Genomic DNA, 17,912 nt, shown 5'->3' on the forward strand with positions numbered 1-17,912 from the left:
ATTCAGGCACACTACACGGAAGACCGACGGGTCTATTAGCCCTTGTGTGTATTGTACGTAGGCTGATGACAAAAATATATCTCCTAGCCCCCCCCCCTCCCTCCGTCCTACCACCATCCACACCATCCTCCACCACCCCTCCACCATCCCACCCCACCACCATCCACCACCCACCCACCCACACAGCCGTGCATCAATAATAAAAAATGACAGGGGAGGACTCATTTACACCGCCCGGCTCATCGGAGCCCATTGAGATTGATTGGCGGTGACAGGTTGCGCCCGCAGCGGGCCCACGCGGTGTGCAGCGCGGGGGGCTCGGGGGGGAAACCTGTCAGCGATACGATTCCACGCCGAGTGAGACCTGAGGGTCCGACGTCGGACTGCCCCGTGATCCCGGGGACTCGGGACTCGGGGGGGGGGGGCGGGCGCTGATTGTGGATCAGCATTTTGCATTCAACCGCAACAACAAATGGGAGCTATCCCTATCCCTCCCCCCTGCGCGTGTGTGTGTGTCCCTCCACGTCCTCGTGGAGGCTGCATGTGTTTAGTCCAGCAGGCGTCGGAGTGAAACGTGAAGGAATGCGTTTTTCTGCGTGAACGCCGACGAGTGCTGCAGTGGAACGCTGGTAACTAACAGGGTGGCCTTTAAATCGAGGGCTTATTAGTTTCCATGGAAATCAAATGGTTTAACTTGAGTCAGGTGACAAAACAGAGTCCATAAATAACACCGCCTCAGCACTGTGTTCACCGTTGCCGTATTCATCCTGTTTTCAGTATTTGAACGTCAACAGCCCCGATCAAAGTTCAAAGGGAAACTTCACCGTTTGAAATGCGTCATCTTGTCACCTTAAGCGATGTTTAAGGCGGCTCTTCTTTCTTATTTGTTTGCATTGTTTATTATTGAATTTAAATTGTATGATCTGTTCTTTTGATTCGATTACATCTGGGTTTTATGCAAATAAGATAATTGATAGCATGCTGTACAGAACGTTGCAGTGCCTGAGGTGGACCAGCAGAAACTTCTCATGTAGCGCTAATTTAATTGGCAAAGTTAGACGTAAATAGAAGTAACAGGGCAGCACGGTGGCAATCGTGTCTTCATAATTACCATTTAATTAGATACCCAAGTGGTTTATTATGAGGCAACAATAAGCTCAGGATCCCAGCGCAACTCAGTAGAATGTATCTATTATCTATTATACAGATAACATGAAATGCATCTCTGCAACTAGAGTTACTAAGGATAGCGGTTAATAATGATACGTCTGGATATAACCGAGTTAGGCAACAGCCAGGGTGGCTTAGTGGACAGCGGGTGGTGTGTACATATACGGTGTGTACTCTAGCTGCTGTTTGTCAAAGATATACGACCCAGTAAGAAGGAATGCCACGGTGCTTCATGTGCATATTTCTCCTCAAAAAGCAGTCCGTCAGTGAATGAAACGTGGCTGGCTTACAGGAACGACCGCACAGAGCCCATGTGCTGGGCCCAGATAGAATTCATCCCCATTGAGTTAGTGGCGGCACTTATTGTTCCTGGCCTGAAAAAAACAATTATGTATTGTTTACCATGGTGCGGTCTTAGAGAGAGTCAGAGTGGAGAATGACAGACTGCGTACTTCCCACTGCCCTGGATTCTTAATTATTCTCAGCTTGGTGTGCGTATTGTGTAGGGGTGTAACGATACACTAAAGTCACGGTTCGCCTCGGTTTTTAAGTCACGGTTCGGTATGTTTTTCGGTACAGCAGTTTTTATTATTTTATTTTTATCAAAGAATTGGATTTTGATTTGATTTATTAAATTGTATCAAACAAATGCCTTGCACACAAATGGAAAGACATCAAATACACTTGAGGATAAAAACACAATCAAGTCCAGGACTTGTTTCCATTGTGGTCCTCAACACAAAACATCAGGACAAGACGAGACACTCACAGTGTCAGAGTGTCACAGAGTGACATCAGTCACTGTGATTATGACACACATTGATTATGACAACAGTGTCATAATCAATAAAAACTTGAGTACGTACCGAAATAAAACGCGCATCGAACCGTTAGAACCAGAAAATTTCGGTACAAATGAGTGTATTGTTACACCCCTAGTGTTGTGATGGTTCACACATTCATGCGGTTGAACATTCTCGTGACGCTTCAGGAAAATGGTTTCAGATAGGGGGGGGTCATTCAAACATTTTCGAAGTAGTGGCAAATAGCACGTCAAAGAAAAAGTTTTGTCTGTTTTGTCATTATTCTGTCACGATTACAGGGAGAAAATGGAGCAGCAGTGGCATCGTTTGGCATCGTTTTACCAATCACTCACCATCATGAGATCTTTCTTTCATCACATTCAAAGAATGGAGGCAGTGCTGCTGTTTGTTAGTGCCTTACTTGTATAAAGCTTTGTTGAGTACGCCACCACCATTCTGCTTGAGATACTCCTCCTTTCCTTATCATGTTCATTCATCCCTCACTTTTACTGACCGTGTTCCAACACAAGCACAACTGACAACCAAACCTATTTGATGATGAATTGTGAATTGTGATGATGAGTGAGTCGAAGCTGAGCAAATATAAATGGACATTTATAAATATGCACATATGTTCCTATGCCATATGTCTTTATAACATAGGATAATATGTTAATATGTATGCGTAGTATAAATATGGAACACATGATTTGCAATAAAAATGAAACAAGGTTTTGTTAAACATGCCATGCATTCGTTTCTAAATTCTTATGCAGCCAAAAATGTGGATCTTCATACATCTTTGTTTAAGTCATTAAATATCAGTTGCTGTAAATTGCTTATTTCATATCATAGAACATTTGACACTTTCCTTTAATTAATATAGCAATCTCTTTCTATGTCCCGTATAATTGCCCATGAATGCGTTGTTGGCCGAAGCGTTGCACTTGGTTGTGCTCTGATGCATTGTGCTCTGATGATGCGATGTGCCTACTCTTTTTTTAAAAATTTTATAAAATAGTCTGATGTTAGACAGACAGTTATAGTTCACACAATACATCATGGTCATGTATTCCATTCAGCCAGGCTGGACAGCGGTAGGGCCCCTGCGGAGAGCGTCCTACCTCTGTACCGGAGCCGCAGGGCCCCGGCGCGGGGCCTCAAGCTGCTCAGGCGGACGGTGAACCGGTTGCTCCGGCTGCGCACCACCAGTCCCTTGGTGAGGATGGACCTGTTGGCCAGGATGACGTCGCCATCGCCATCGGCGCCGTCGCCGCCGGCGCCCGCATCCTCGAACGTCACGAGGTCGCTCTCTGACAGGTCGACGTGCATCACCTGGGAGTGGAGGACGACATCAAGTGAGGAGGAGCAAAGACGATGTATATTCATATCATCATCGTCATGTTTTATACATGTCAACACATTTACATTCAGTCGATTCACTGCGTCCCAACACTGCGTGTCTATAATAGGCGTATTTCATTTTTGTCAATGAGAACGGAAGAATTGTATTGAAAGTGTTTTTAATGACTTTTTTGGCACAGCTCAGAGTAAATATGTAAAAGTTGAAAAGGCGCTGTTCAGTGTAGTCCTCGGTCAGTGTCACTATTAAAAGGGCAGATGATTCTCTAGCGTCTAAACGCGGCCAGAGAGACCGTGTGTCTGTCTGCACCGTCCTTCGCCCCTTATTCCCGATGTCCTCGTTGAACTCTGAGAGGAGCGTGAAGGGATGTGGTTTGTCTTTCCCGTGACCCTCCAGTCGGACGACATCAGCGCGTAACATCATCGCTAGCAGCACATCGGGAGGAGGAGGAGGAGGAAGGCTTCATTTCTCGATGAGAGAAATTAAAGACTCATTGAGAAGACATCTTCCAGAGGTCACTAATAGGCGGTTCCGGATCTGGACCCAGACGTCCTCCTAACCCGGACTACTCTGACCTGGTTTTTTTGTTAGCATGTTGCGCTGCAAAACAGTAAAGGCAGAAAGCGAAAACAGCTTTTATTCACGTATGGACGGACGGACATTCTTCACACGGGCAGCTCCACAGCAGCGCTGTCTCCTTTGTTCCCAGACCGTCGCCGCCTTTGTACGCGTTGACCACGGTCGGCGTCACGCTCAGCTTGTGAGACGGCTTTCTCCACCATGAGGAACACAACAGTGTTCTCCAGCCTCACCGATGAGCACCTACACATGTGTAGGAGAATGGCCCTGGTAACCGTTCCAGCCCCAGATTTATTTAAGGTCCGGGCGGCAGGACGAGCTGGAGAACACACGTCTGTCACTGAACCAGAGGGAGCAGTGGGGGGGTGTGGGTTATCAGAGAGGAACAAAGAGATAGGAGCTGTTCACTTGTGTTGCAATGTGTTTAGAGTGTTGGTGACATTGGTTGAGATTTTTAAGGTGCGAGATGGAGTTAGCATAAAAGAAGAAAAAGGAACACTCGAACAATAGCCTTCTTTTCATTTCATTTTTCTAAAATGTGTATTTTAAGATGCTATTCTTTCTGAAGCGCCGGCTGCTATGACTTTCATTTTGAAACGCATTCTGACATGTTATTTTGCTTGAAATGAAAAAAGAAAATGTGTTCATTATATATATTATTATATATATATAATATATTCTATTATTATTTATAATAACAATAAGTATTGTTTAAATATTATTAAATTGTACTTTAAGTTGAGGTTTGAGTTTGGTTAGCTGTTGACTAAATGCAGATACACACATACACTGATACAACGACTAGACCACTTCAATATCTAAGGTACAGAATCATAACGCGTAATGACATTAAGATGTTCTGGTCGTTTTCTTGAGGAGATATTGGACCTCTTTGAGTACGTATAGAATACCCCTGGTCTATTCCATTCTGAAATGTCGATACAAAAGACGCCTCACATCTTGTGTGCGTTTGCAAGCAGACTTAATGTGAGTGACCAGCCGCCAGTCCACCGCAGTGTTACACTAAGTGGCAGTGTTGTGGGTGAGCATAACGAGTCCTAATGTACTGTTAATTAACTCATGGACAACCCCAGGAGAACATTACATCAACAAAAAAAGGGTCATCGTTGGATAATGACATTATGCCTGAAGTAAGGGAATAATAAACCACTCAACATAATAACCACAGGAGACGTAATCCAATTGGCTCTGGAACGCGTCCAGGCCCTGTGCAACTGTACTCCTAGGCGAGGGGGAGGTCATAAATTATATCTGAAGCCCAAATGAATACGGAAATCCAATAAATGTCACCAATATAATAACAAATGTAACATCTCTAAATATAGAACTAGCCTATAAATATACCACAGCATATTCAACTAACATTAATATGTTAACATTTGTATACCATTATACATTGTATAACATTTACTAGGTTTTTTATTTATTGTTACAACCTTGTAAACTCAGTAAAGATATATATATATATATATAATTGTAATAATATCGATAATTTATTCAAAAGGAATTGGAATATGAATATTAGTATTGAAGTTAGTCAACAAATGTAGGTGATGACAGAACATGCACCTAGTGTGTATGAATAAAAGCTATTTTATTTAGCTTATTAAGCAAATTATCTTATTAAGCAGACATTTCACAATCCCAATTTCCTTCCCGTTCTGTCCTACGGAATACGTGGGTTGGTTCAGGGAAACCCATGCTTGTGCTACATGGTTCGATTGTAACTCACCGCGCAAATGTGTTCAAATCAATGATATTCTATAGTATCCTATTCTCTCGAGCTTCTCTCCTGCTCCATTGTGAAACCAAGTGCTCCTATTACACCGAAGAATAATATCTGAGTGCACGCTGTACACGCTGTCACGTAGCAGGTGATTGGGGGGGGGGGGGGGAGACAGAAAGGCCTTTACCTTTTAGAAAACCAAACAAATGGAGGTTGACTTTGTTTTCAACGTCTACGTCTCCTCATTAAAGAGACCTCACTCTGGGATGTAGGACACATGGCTCCCCAGGATACTGTGTTGACTATAGGATCCAAGTCTTTCTTCGTCGTCTGCACACAGACGTGTCAACCGTGCGCGCGCGCGCATGCGTGTGTTTGTGTGTGGCTATGTGCATGTGTTGTGCGACCAGGTGAATGTACATGTGCGTGCGTGCGTGCGTGCGTGTGTTATTGTGAAATAATAATAACAGAATACAGAGCGAAGAGGGGATAATCTTTGTCCAGCAATGCTGGGGGTTTTCATGTTGAATTATTGCTAGGTTTCCCATTTCCTTTTCTTCAGAACGAGAAAATAAGATATATTTACCTCTACTTGCTTGCATATCGTATATTCATAACCACTGCAATGGAGTTATTTTTTTCCCCTGTCAACGTGTTTGTCCATGACTGCTCTACGGTACCAGCAGCTTTTAGCTGAATATCTGCTTCCGGCAAACCCCCCAAAAAATCTCGAGTCTCAGAAATGAAAACAATCAAAAGGCAACACAGATCAAGGACTGCGTGCGTAGATGCAATCATTGCGGTGGTTGTTATTGTGTGTGGGCGTGAGCGTAGACGAGAGCACGCGTTTCTCCGAGTCTGTTATTTACAGACGTGAAGTCTGGGAACAGCCGACGAGACAGAATCTTGGGAAGATGTGCTATTCCTCACGGTCGAACGGCCCGCAGTATAGAGAAACAGTAAAAGAGTATATTTAAGAAAACTAACTTTAGCGAAGACCACTACGTTCTGATTTGTCCACATGGATCAGGTAGAAGGTATACAGAAATCCTGACATCATTTCAACGAGAGCTGAACATTGATGCTGAAAATACAGACAACCTCAACGGTAGCCACATTGCCGCCCAAGGTTAAAATATTATAATTGTTTGCGCGTTCCCCGTTCTTTGTTAACAATACATCATCACAATAGCAATAGATCACGCGTGTTTCGTTTTGTTCGTTTCTTCCTGCATTCATGGTGAAACTGTTTTACCTGTTTTACCATGCGGTCCACGACGGGTAGTCCTCCTGAACCACGTGAACGCAGCCGTACAAAAGTACCTATTTGACACCTGGGAACTGAATTATTCAGTTATCTTCGCCTACACACACACACACACACACACACACACACACACACACACACACACACACACACACACACACACACACACACACACACACACACACACACACACACACACACACTAGAGATATCTATGATTTGGAAAAGGTTATAATATTCATAGTAAAAGCACATTATTTATCCATTTATTATACATTATTATACATTTTCTTGAAGCAATCCATTTTCTGATGTTTGAGGTTTGACAGAATCCATTGCGCCAGAGCATTGTGCCTTTGTGGCGCCAAGCAACGGAATTGATATGAAAGAGAGAACAAAAGAAGGCCGGAGAAAAATGTTCTCCTCCAGTTGAGAGAAAAGACGTGGACAATATCCTATATCCATCCATGTCCTTGGAAGTACCCTCTAGCCTCTCGCACAAAGACACTGATATCACACACAAGGAACAGAGTGGAAAAGGGAAAGGGCCGGTATAGGTACGGCCGTTTGGAAGGAAATTGTACATGGTCACATTGAGAGTCCCTTTCTATTCTTTACTATTAATAAACCATTTTAATTATTATTTCAGGGCTGCCGTGAATACAGAGGGCTGCCTCTGCGGTCCCTAGTCGAGGTCAAGGACTGAAGGGTTTGTCTTAAAGAATAATACATTACAACATGCAGCATCCTCTTGGTAGCATAACATTTAATGATGTGGTATTCCTCAAGTGAATAACAGTGAAACAGTTATTCTGTGTATCCACATTTATTTATTAGCACTGGGCTTGTTCCTAACACCTTGTCTACCGCTATTTCATTATTAACGCAATCCCGAACCGCTAGTCACAAAATAGATTTTTGAATGAGGGGAAGAAAAGGAAAAGCAGAGCTTGGATATGATATATAATGTAATATAAGGGGTAAATAAAAGCAAAATGTGGTATGCTCTGCAAGATGTATTCATACCAAGTACGTGTAAAACAAGGGTTCCAAGTCAAAATAACGTGTCGTTGTCGATGTAATTAACACGCTTGGTAGGATGAAAATAACATTTTGGAACAGAGACATTGATGGTGATATCAAAAACACATCTTGTTTTTTTTTCTACAACAAAAATTTAAAAAGCATCCATTTTCATGCTTACCTTTGTCCCCTTAAGCGCTAGACAATTTCTGCATAAAATGTTTTTCCTTTTATGATTCTTTAAATGTTTTATGTAGTATTAGTAAAAGACACGTTAATTGTGCTATTCCAAACGCCATCCAAAGGTCATGTTAAGCAAGCCTGTCTGTCTTAGATATGCTCTTGATATAACTGTATTATAATAACTAATAATATTAAATAGATATTTTCCAACATCTATATATGGCAGCTTAGCCTTAGTTTTATTAGCCATGTCTTCGTTGAATCGACAGCAGTAGCCGTGCCGGTGTATGGACAACACCAAAGCACGGTATAGCTTCATTAACAGCGACGAAATCACGGGGACACGGACAAGGATTTTCGAGCAGTCGCATGACGCATGACGTGTGTCTTGTCTGCAGCGTTGCCGGCGTCCACCACTCCTCCGCAGCGCCGCGGTATCAACACCCGACGGGCTTAATGTATTGACCAACTCCTGCTTAAAACAGAGCCCAAGGGCAACTTTATTAACGTCGCACAATCGATTCACCCCGACGTCTGACACCACCACCCCATGGGCTCCAATCGCTCCGCTCCTCTCCTCTCTCCCTCTTCTCTGTTCAGCATTCTATCCGTTGCTCCTCTGCCTTATCGCGGCCCTGTCGCTTAGCTGCCCCTCAGAATCCTATAAAGTGAGATTTAGTAATTTCCTATTATCCGGTCTCTACTTTAAACGCATTCTTCTTCTTGACACTTCGTCTTTCTTCCCTCTCCCAATAACGATCCAGCACCAAGGCTGGGAGGGAGAGATGTGCATTCTGGAACGTTCCTGAATCCCAAGAGAGGAAACCCAGAGGGCCAGGGGGGAGTTGAAGAAGGGCCCCTCACTGTAAGAACATATTAATGCATTTGTGCATGTGTTCATCGCATAGACACACAAACGTGTGTGTGTGTGTGTGTGTGTGTGTGTGTGTGTGTGTGTGTGTGTGTGTGTGTGTGTGTGTGTGTGTGTGTGTGTGTGTGTGTGTGGGTGTGTGTGTGTGCGTGTGTGTGTGAGAGAGTGTCAGCCATGGCTGCAGAATGCTGATAGTCCCGCCCCATCATGTGTGGCTTATACTTAAACACTGGAGAGGATTTTCCCAAGTGCCGCACACCGCACCGCGCAGAGAGAGCCTCCCTCAGCCCCCCCAACACGAATACCACGAACCAGGGGGCGTTAACAGGCAGGTACAATAGCGGCGGTGACAGACAGACGCTGCACAGGGAGAGAATTAGAGAGAGACGGAGAGAGATGGAGAGCTGGGGAGAGAGAGGCGTGTGTGTGTGTGTGTGTGTGTGATGTGACGGAATATGCTTTTCTTTGTGATTCACTCTGCTTTATACACCTGTGCCATCGCACGGTGTGTCCGCTATTTTTAAAAAAAAGACGAAAACAATGATGTCACTCACAGCGAGAAGTGAAGCGCCTGAGTTGATCCGGACGGTTTAAACAGGCAAGACTAACAAGAAGATTGTCTGATCTCTGCTCCATAATTGTCCCGACCGTGAATGATCTTAGACAGGCTTTTTGCGGAACAGAGGCATCTGAGTGTGTAGCTGCACAGAGAGAGAGAGAGAGAGAGAGAGAGAGAGAGAGAGAGAGAGAGAGAGAGAGAGAGAGAGAGAGAGAGAGAAGTTGATAAGAGATTGTTGCAGCACAACTGGGACACGCTGAGAACACAGTGAGGAGTGCGGGAGGCGATGAAAACGACCGCACCAATCAGCGTCTCTCTCTCTCTGTGTGTGTGTTCTCACCACCGCCACGCCTTTGGTAGGATCGGGGAGCAGGGTGGCAGAAACAATTACAGCGAGATAACCGCATGGTGCACCGTCTCCCTCACCTGCCAAGTGAAGTGTCTCCCGTGTCACCAGGCCCCCCTGGTCCCCTGCTACACTGAGAGAGAGAGAGAGAGAGCTGCCGCGAGGAGAGCTCTAATTGAAGCCATCTCAGGTCATCTGGGTTTGGTAACTACACGTTGAAGGAGAGGGTAACCATCGCTGTCTCCACCTCTCTTTGTCGGGTCGAGGGTCGTTCTCGTTCACTGTGTGAGGAACGTGCTGTTTTCTATATGTATTCTTGAGTGTTGTTTTAATCTCACAGACACCCTCACAAACACCTTTAGATTAGCCCAATTGGGTTCATCCAAGGGTGAGTCAATTATGAATGAATGAATGATGTGTAGATGTGTAGATGTGTAGATGAATGACCTTCTCCAATATGAAGGACAATATTGCCCTTATGTGTGTACATTTTTTTGCACACACATTATATCAACTTTATACCCATGCAGCAGCACACCCAGTTTAGTGGTTGTAACCGTATGCATTGTTTCATTGTACCGTGTATAATGACAATAAAGGCTTTCTATTTCTAATTTCTCTTTCTTTCATTTGACATTTTATAAACCTATTTTCTTTGCAAAAACCAACTCGGTAATTGCAGTTACTCCGACAAGAAATGAGTGCTGCTTGGAGGCTCTCCGGGCGTCGCTGTGGTGACAAATGCTCAGCAATCAATCTCTGCCGTCCCCACGTCGGCCCCAAGGCCAAAGACGGAGCTGCTGCTTTATCGAACTAAGGCGGTGTCTGGCTCCACACAGCAATTGAGAGTATCGACCGATGAGTCGATACCCCCGAGCTGTCCATATGCCTTTAAAGTGATGCCCGGAGCCCCAGTCCTGGCAGTCCTCAGTTTTTGGACTGATTTTTAAAACGTAGCTCTCGATGTTTCTTGGGCCTTCTTCTTCATTTCCACTGTGGCCTTTTTGGGGTAGGTTTGGGCTGCTGGGACGGTACCAGTAGTCAAGGACCGATCGAAATGTCCCCATCGATGATTTTAATCAATCTGAAAAATGGGCCACATGCTGTGGAAGGATGTAGGTACCCTGCGTTTCAATATAGTTGGGTACAAGCGATATCCACGGCTTCACTTGACCATTCTGGAAGAAAACCATTCTTCTATATTTCCAGTGTGTCAAAGCATAGACCAGCTCAATTATGAAGAGCGTTTTCTAAAAGAGTAAAGATTGAATCGTCTGGATCATTTAGCCGAATACTGTCTGTGTTTTTTTTTTTAGAATAGGCACTCAATTGTACTTTCGCCTCTTGACTGTACCACCCACAGAGATCAATATTTTCTTATTTATTAAGGCCCTGGGCTAAGCCCTCAATGTCTTAAAAGTGGTTGAGAAGCTAAATGTCCCAGCAAACGTCCTGTTAAGGTGCAAAGCAGTTTCATACTTCAGGTTGTGATAGAGCTGTGTGTGGTTTTGAACAGGTTGTGTCCATGTGTGCATGCACATGCACATGCACCACTTGGTATGGGCAGTGGCAGCAAAGGAGGAATTAGGAGAAATGTCCCCGTCAATATTCAAATCACAAATATGCCCTTGACTGCGGCGACGCTCATCTCACTGCTGGTGATATAGGAACGTGACCAGTGCTGTGCTCCAATAGCCATGCTTCCCCTACTTACTATACTTAGTTTGAGTAGCTCTGTCCCATTTCTCCCCCCTTAAAACTTCCACTTGGTTTGGAGTGGCCCTCAACAGTAAATCTTCCACTTCGTTTTAAGCCTGCAGCCTCGGACCTCACTACGTTTTGAGGGTTGATTATGAGGGGCAAAATAGCACTTCCCCCCTTAGCTCCCTACAGTAATGGGACACCCTACACCCCTACACGAGAAGGCGCAAAATCTAGGGTTAGGGCAAAGATCTAGGGTTAGGGGAGGTATTGGGACGGGGCTGAAGGTGTACTGGAAGGACCCGGAGGGTGGACTCAGAACGGTCAAACCGCCGAGTGTGGATCGATGCACACTTTTTCGTACTCAAGCGGCGGCGGCGGCCATCTTAGCGACGTAGCGGCAGAGGGCGGAGCCGGGCTGAGACAACGTCGGCGCATTTTCCACACAGCCTGCATCAATGGAGACATTTTTGTAGTTTTTATAGCTTTTATAGCTGCTCACCGTTCAAAGCGGGATGTTTTTGGGGGCGGGTGACAAGCCACGGTGGCAGTCGTCATCGTCATTTTTCCGGTTAGTGCACCACGGAGTGTTGGATTTGGAACGACGCTGACTGGAAATTCGGAAACTCTGTGACGCACTTTGTGAGTGCGGATAGTGTGCGTCTAAGTGTACCCGTGGAAGTATGGATATCGGGACACAGCACAGGACTATGGTCGTGTATTGACCCCAACGTGGGCATATGATGTTTAGCATTACACAGGGCTGAATATTAAAAAAAAACAAATAGCGCATGAAGATGACGATAATAACACAGCAATATATTGCAATCTGCATTTCTGTACACACACAAAAATCTGTGTCGGAAATTTCCATCAAGCCTTGCCCTAAAGAAAGGTAAAATCATAAAGTATAGTTCATAGAGCACTTGCAATTCCACTGTTCTCTTTTAATAAGACTGACCTGATATCTTATGTAACATTATCCACCATCATTCTGTGCCCTGACTGATGCTTAAACATAAAACTTAAATCAATTATTCATTTTCATGTATCTAAAACCAAGAAGTCAACTCTAACTTAGCTAGAATCCATAAGATTCAAATACGTCCTTATGAATGTGTGTATGTTCACGTTTACGTTCAAACACTCATCAATATTAATTAAGTGAACCGTTGAACAGAAGCCTATCTCCACATGCTTTGTGTTCAACAATCTAAAAATTCACATGCTAATTTGTCTGCATTAATGATTATTAAATACAATTATAAATGATCAATCTCAATCAGAGGAGAAATTCTGTCCTATCTTGTGTGATTGTCCAATCTACAGTGGACAAAGACATGGATTTCAGTGTACATTCATCAGGATGTATGATTTGTAGATAAGGCACATTACAACCCCCGCCTGAATGTATAATGAAAGGTTCACTGAAGATTAGTCACCTGAGGTCCGTTTCAAATGTTTCCGTCTATCTCTCTATAGGGCCCCGAGCACTTTTTGTGGTTTGCTCATTTAGCTAAGAGAAGCTGAGGAAACATTTCACCCACAATACATTTAAAAAGGGGCCTGTAAACAAACAGAGGACCGATAATCCATGAGCACTTCATTAGCGTCCACAACCTAAGCAGAATCCTACATGGAAGTCACTCTGAATAATGAAAGCAAGGCAGACACAGCTAGCCAGCGTGGCTCCTTCTCCTTCCCTCCAGTGATCCTCTCTCCTCTCCTCCTCCTTCCTCGCCGGGACACTGGGCAGCGTGGACGCTTCATTGGCGATGATTTGCAACCACATATTCATTTTTTATATCAGAAATATATTGGCCCAGGCATCCGCGGAAGGTCAGCGACGTAATGGCCATTGTATATTTTATGCGCGGCGAAGAAGCCCTTGCTCTCAGAGTTAATCATGCGGGGAGAGGGCGGTGGGGCAGGGAGAGGGAGAGGTTCTGTTTAAATCACAGGCGCAGCCTCCCTCAAAAAGGTCAGACGCCTCACGGCAACTCTAAGTACCCCAGAGTGGAAGGAGTGGTTGTAATTGCCGGAAGCGCCCGTCAGTTATCTGAATAAGCCAAACACGTTTTGTGGAGGTGACATTGGAGACAGACCTGCTATATGCATCCCTGCCTCCCTAGTCTGCGCACCTTTCACACACGAGAGGGGGAGACGCTTTGCAGGAGAAAGGTCTAATTGTGATTGATGGCATGGCAGAAACACATGAGGAAGCTTGTCTTTAAACAAAACAACAACCACACCAAGTTACTATGCTAAAATCTGTCCGCTCCACTGTTATGTTTGGGTACTGTGAGGATATTTACCGAGTGAGCACCTTCAAGAAATCACCATGCTGGAATTCTAGGTCTTTCGCCACACGCTCTACCTCTGGTTAAATCCTCTAATTCCATCACATTAAATACGGCAGAGAGGACAGTGAAAGTAAAGATTTTACTTTGCGTCATATTAACAGCATGAGCCCAATATATCGCCATAGCCGGTCACTTCAGAGGGGTCCTAAAACGTAAAAATGCTCACTACAAACATTTATCTGGCAATTCCACGGGGCAGTGTTTCAACTGCGTTAACGAGACCAAGGATTTCAACATGACAAGAAAATGTTGGATTCTGTCCAAAGTCATTATGAACAGGCAACACAATATCAATACAAAGTGCATAGGTTGCAATCCTTCTATTGATTTTCATGTCACTAAGTCACATTGAGGACTTAAATTGCGGAAAGGCCGTCAATATATTAGCCTGGATATTTAATGCTTTACAGCTGCTGTACGTACGATTTGAGAGTTATAAAGACAAGAGTGCGGAGAGCACAATTTTGAAACTAAGCAACAAACCTTTCGACCCACATCGTCCACTGAGAAGTGTTGCATTTCACACTTGTGATTGACAGGCAAGATGGATTCCGAAACCAATCATAAAATAAATATAAATATACAGTATATAATAGAAATGCCCATGGTTTGTCAGAAATGAGCCGGCGGCAGTCAAAATTCGGAATTGTCTGATATTAAGACAGACAGCCAACTGGAAGACTTTCCATTACTTACAGCTGACGGATGGCTTTTCCATTTAAAAAATACACTCAAATAATAGTGCTTAAATCTTAGTTTAAGTACTTTTACATAATATGTAATGGGTAAACTGAACATTTGAAAGATACACGTTGGATACAATAAGGAAAGTATGAGAAGAGAAAGAACAGGAATAGCCATGTTCTGGCCCATTTCGTTTCATTTCATTTTGAGTTGAAATGGTCACTTAGAGCCCCACGACGGGCTTCCTACCTGAATCTCCACTCCGTAGCCCATGTACACGACGACCTTGTAGGTGCAGTCTGTCGCAGAGTGGGCAGTAGACACGGCCTGTGGCAGGGCCTGGATAACGCCATGAGGCCCGCTGAAGTCCATGTGGCAGGACGCTGCAACGGTGAAGACACGTCACGCGTTGGAACAGGACGACAATGACTGAACGACCGAGGCTGAGAAGGTCTTCCGGACAACGTTATCTTTGGATTTTACACAAGTCTGAAAACCCAAGGAACACGTCGATTTAGATCCATCTATGTGATTTCTGATATTTGATTTGTTAATTGCAAGTTGCATTTTAATTTGAAATGTGCGAATCAAGTATTACTTTCATTTGCATACTCAATACTTGATTTGATTGATTGAATTGTGTACCAAATTTTAAGATTGTAATGTAATCACATAATGATGAAATGTAATATTTTCTAATGCACAGGTTTGGTTTCTCCCTGAGTTAAACAGTGATGATAGTTTCCTGAAGAAACACCCACTCTCCATGCAAGTCATCTGTCAACGTGTGTTGAGCTGATACAATTATTGCCATATTGTATCACACCAACCCACACACGTGCACGCCCACATATGTTTGAAACATTTCTGGTTTGCATATCTCACTGGATAAAGCATTGTGAAAAGATTGTGAAAAAAGAAACAGAATATTTTGTGGTGAGTTTGTGTTGCTTTGCCTTGCAAATCTGATTACCGGTAATAAAAACATGCCTACACCAAATCCAAAATGTTACGAAAAAAAAATATTGTTTACATTTATTTTTGCATATATCTTTTAGAATATTTCTTACCCAACCTGACAACAACAACGACAAGTTTCAGTGTGCCTCACCTTGAGTTCTGGTTTGGACATGAAATGCAATAAAGCATCAGAGTTCTACTCTTGTTGTTTTGCAGCAGGAACACCTACATCACTACATCTACCTTCTCTCACCTGGACTGTGTGGCGTGGTGGTCGTGATGCTGGTGGTCCCCTCGTCCAGACCACCGGCGCTGCCTGCTGACGACGTGCTGTCGCCCATTGCAGATGAGTCATTTCTCAGCAGTAGTGGGCTCGTCACTGCTGTGTCTTTCCCTGGTGCAGTAGCAGTAGTAGCAGCAGTAGTAGTAGCAGTAGCAGTAGCAGTAGCAGTAGCAGTAGTAGCAGTAGCAGTAGCAGTAGTAGCAGCAGCAGTAGTAGTAGCAGTAGTAGTAGTAGTAGTAGCAGTAGTAGCAGCAGTAGTAGTAGGAGTAGTAGCAGCAGTAGTAGTAGGAGTAGTAGTAGTAGTAGTAGTAGTAGTAGTAGTAGTAGTAGGAGTAGTAGTAGCAGTAGTAGCAGTAGTAGCAGTAGTAGCAGTAGTAGCAGCAGTAGTAGCAGTAGTAGTAGTAGTAGTAGCAGTAGTAGTAGCGGCACTAGGTGATGCCAGGGCAGGCAGCTCCATGTCCCGCAACCGAGCGGGGTCAGACGGGTCTGGGAGATGCACGGGGCCGGGCGTGTGCGCTAAGACGCGGAGGCCCCATCGGTCGGGGCGGTCGGGCCCCTCCCCAGGAGCCCCCCCGTACCCCGCCAGCCCGCTCTGCAGCGGTGGCGTCACGGGGACCAGCGGGACGGCGCGCCCGCGCACGGACGTCTGCGGGGCCCCAGAGAAGCGGGGAGAACCGGTGAACGGAGGAGGACCGTGGCCCAACCCCCCCGCCTCGCCGTGGTGGTGCGGCGGCGGGGCCCAGGGGCCGAACGGAGGCCGGCGGGAGGGAGGGAGGCTGCGATAGGGCGAGTGGCGGTGGGGGACGACGTTGAGGGGCGGCGCGGCCGTGGTGACCGCGGGCATGGGTCGTCGGCGCGCGTCCTTGGCGGTGGGGGCCGCGCTGGCGGCGGCGCTCAGCAGGGGGCTTCCCGGGGTGGCGGGGGGGCCGCGGCCGTCCTGTGGGGCGGACGCTGTGGGAGCCACAGAGACACAGGCGTTCAGGAGTTCACCAACGCCGCTCGGAAAAGACGACAAATCACCGGTCGCAAAAAAAACAACAACAGGCCAAGAAAATAGGATATTCTCTGCACACATCAAATGCAGTTTTGTGTTCACATTTCTTGTCATTCATTCATTTGTTGGTATTTTCCAGAGATACTGCAGAAATAGGAAAGGGAATGCTATGTATGACACACATTAGACACAATACACTGTATACATGTGTGAGATATTGTGGGCCTTCAAAGGAACAGTATATTCTTTTTTTAGGCATTGCTGCACACCAAAAACACAGAAGTAAAGCATTTGGTTAACTCTGGGATTTTTTTTTCTTCTAAAATCGTGTTCAAATTGGTCTGCGCTCCACTTTAACACGACTGTCACACTCGCGCGTCGTGGATATCTTCCCCCGCGAGTCGACTGCCGCGGCCGACGGGACTCCGGGGGGGGGGGGGGGGGGGTGGGGGGGGAAACCATGAGAGCGCGGCGAGGCGAACGGCTCTTCGCTAAATCGTTCACATCAGTGTGCTTCCTTCCTCCTCATACTACCACTTGTAATGACACTTAATATTCCTCACTAAGCGGACTTCATGAGCCGGGAATATTCCTGTAGCGTAACAAACCATTCTCCCCTCCCCAGGAGCACCTGCCCGATCTAATCGGAGACCCCTTCAGGAGGCTATCATCCGCCGAGGCAAGTCTTATGTTTCTTTAACAATGCTTCATTTCCACCATAATAGCGCGCCCCTCTCCGCCAGCTAATAGCAATCTGCTTCAAACAATCAGGGGTTATTGTAGTCGCTCCACTTCCCAGCCGCCAACCTTCTCATACAGAGAGGGTAATGGCTCAGGCCTTTTTCTCAGACACATCCGCCCCCGTTGGCGCCTGAATCATCTCGAATAGGAATTGAAAAAGACCAGACAAAATGTAGCGCGCTGGACGTGGGGTGTAGCTCCTTTCCACAGAGAGCAAAACAGCTGTGAGCATTGTAATGTTCCCCTCTTATCTCCTTAGAAGGATGTTGTGCGAA

At 45.3% G+C, this 17,912-nt stretch overlaps 1 protein-coding gene across 1 annotated transcript; it reads right to left on the bottom strand.

The window, feature by feature from the left end:
- Positions 1-239: 239 nt before the first annotated feature.
- LOC311341640 (seizure protein 6 homolog) lies at positions 240-15,997 on the bottom strand (the record flags this gene model as incomplete). Its single annotated transcript, XM_084466444.1, has 4 exons — positions 15,873-15,997; positions 14,909-15,042; positions 3,098-3,308; positions 240-331 (listed from the first exon to the last, which is right to left on the bottom strand). Exons 1-4 carry the CDS (start codon positions 15,958-15,960, stop codon positions 240-242), a joined length of 525 nt encoding a protein of 174 aa, XP_084322570.1. The 5' UTR covers positions 15,961-15,997.
- Positions 15,998-17,912: the final 1,915 nt, after the last annotated feature.

This window comes from Micromesistius poutassou (genome assembly GCF_964030765.1).
Source record: "Micromesistius poutassou genome assembly, chromosome: 4".
Lineage (NCBI taxonomy): Eukaryota > Metazoa > Chordata > Actinopteri > Gadiformes > Gadidae > Micromesistius > Micromesistius poutassou.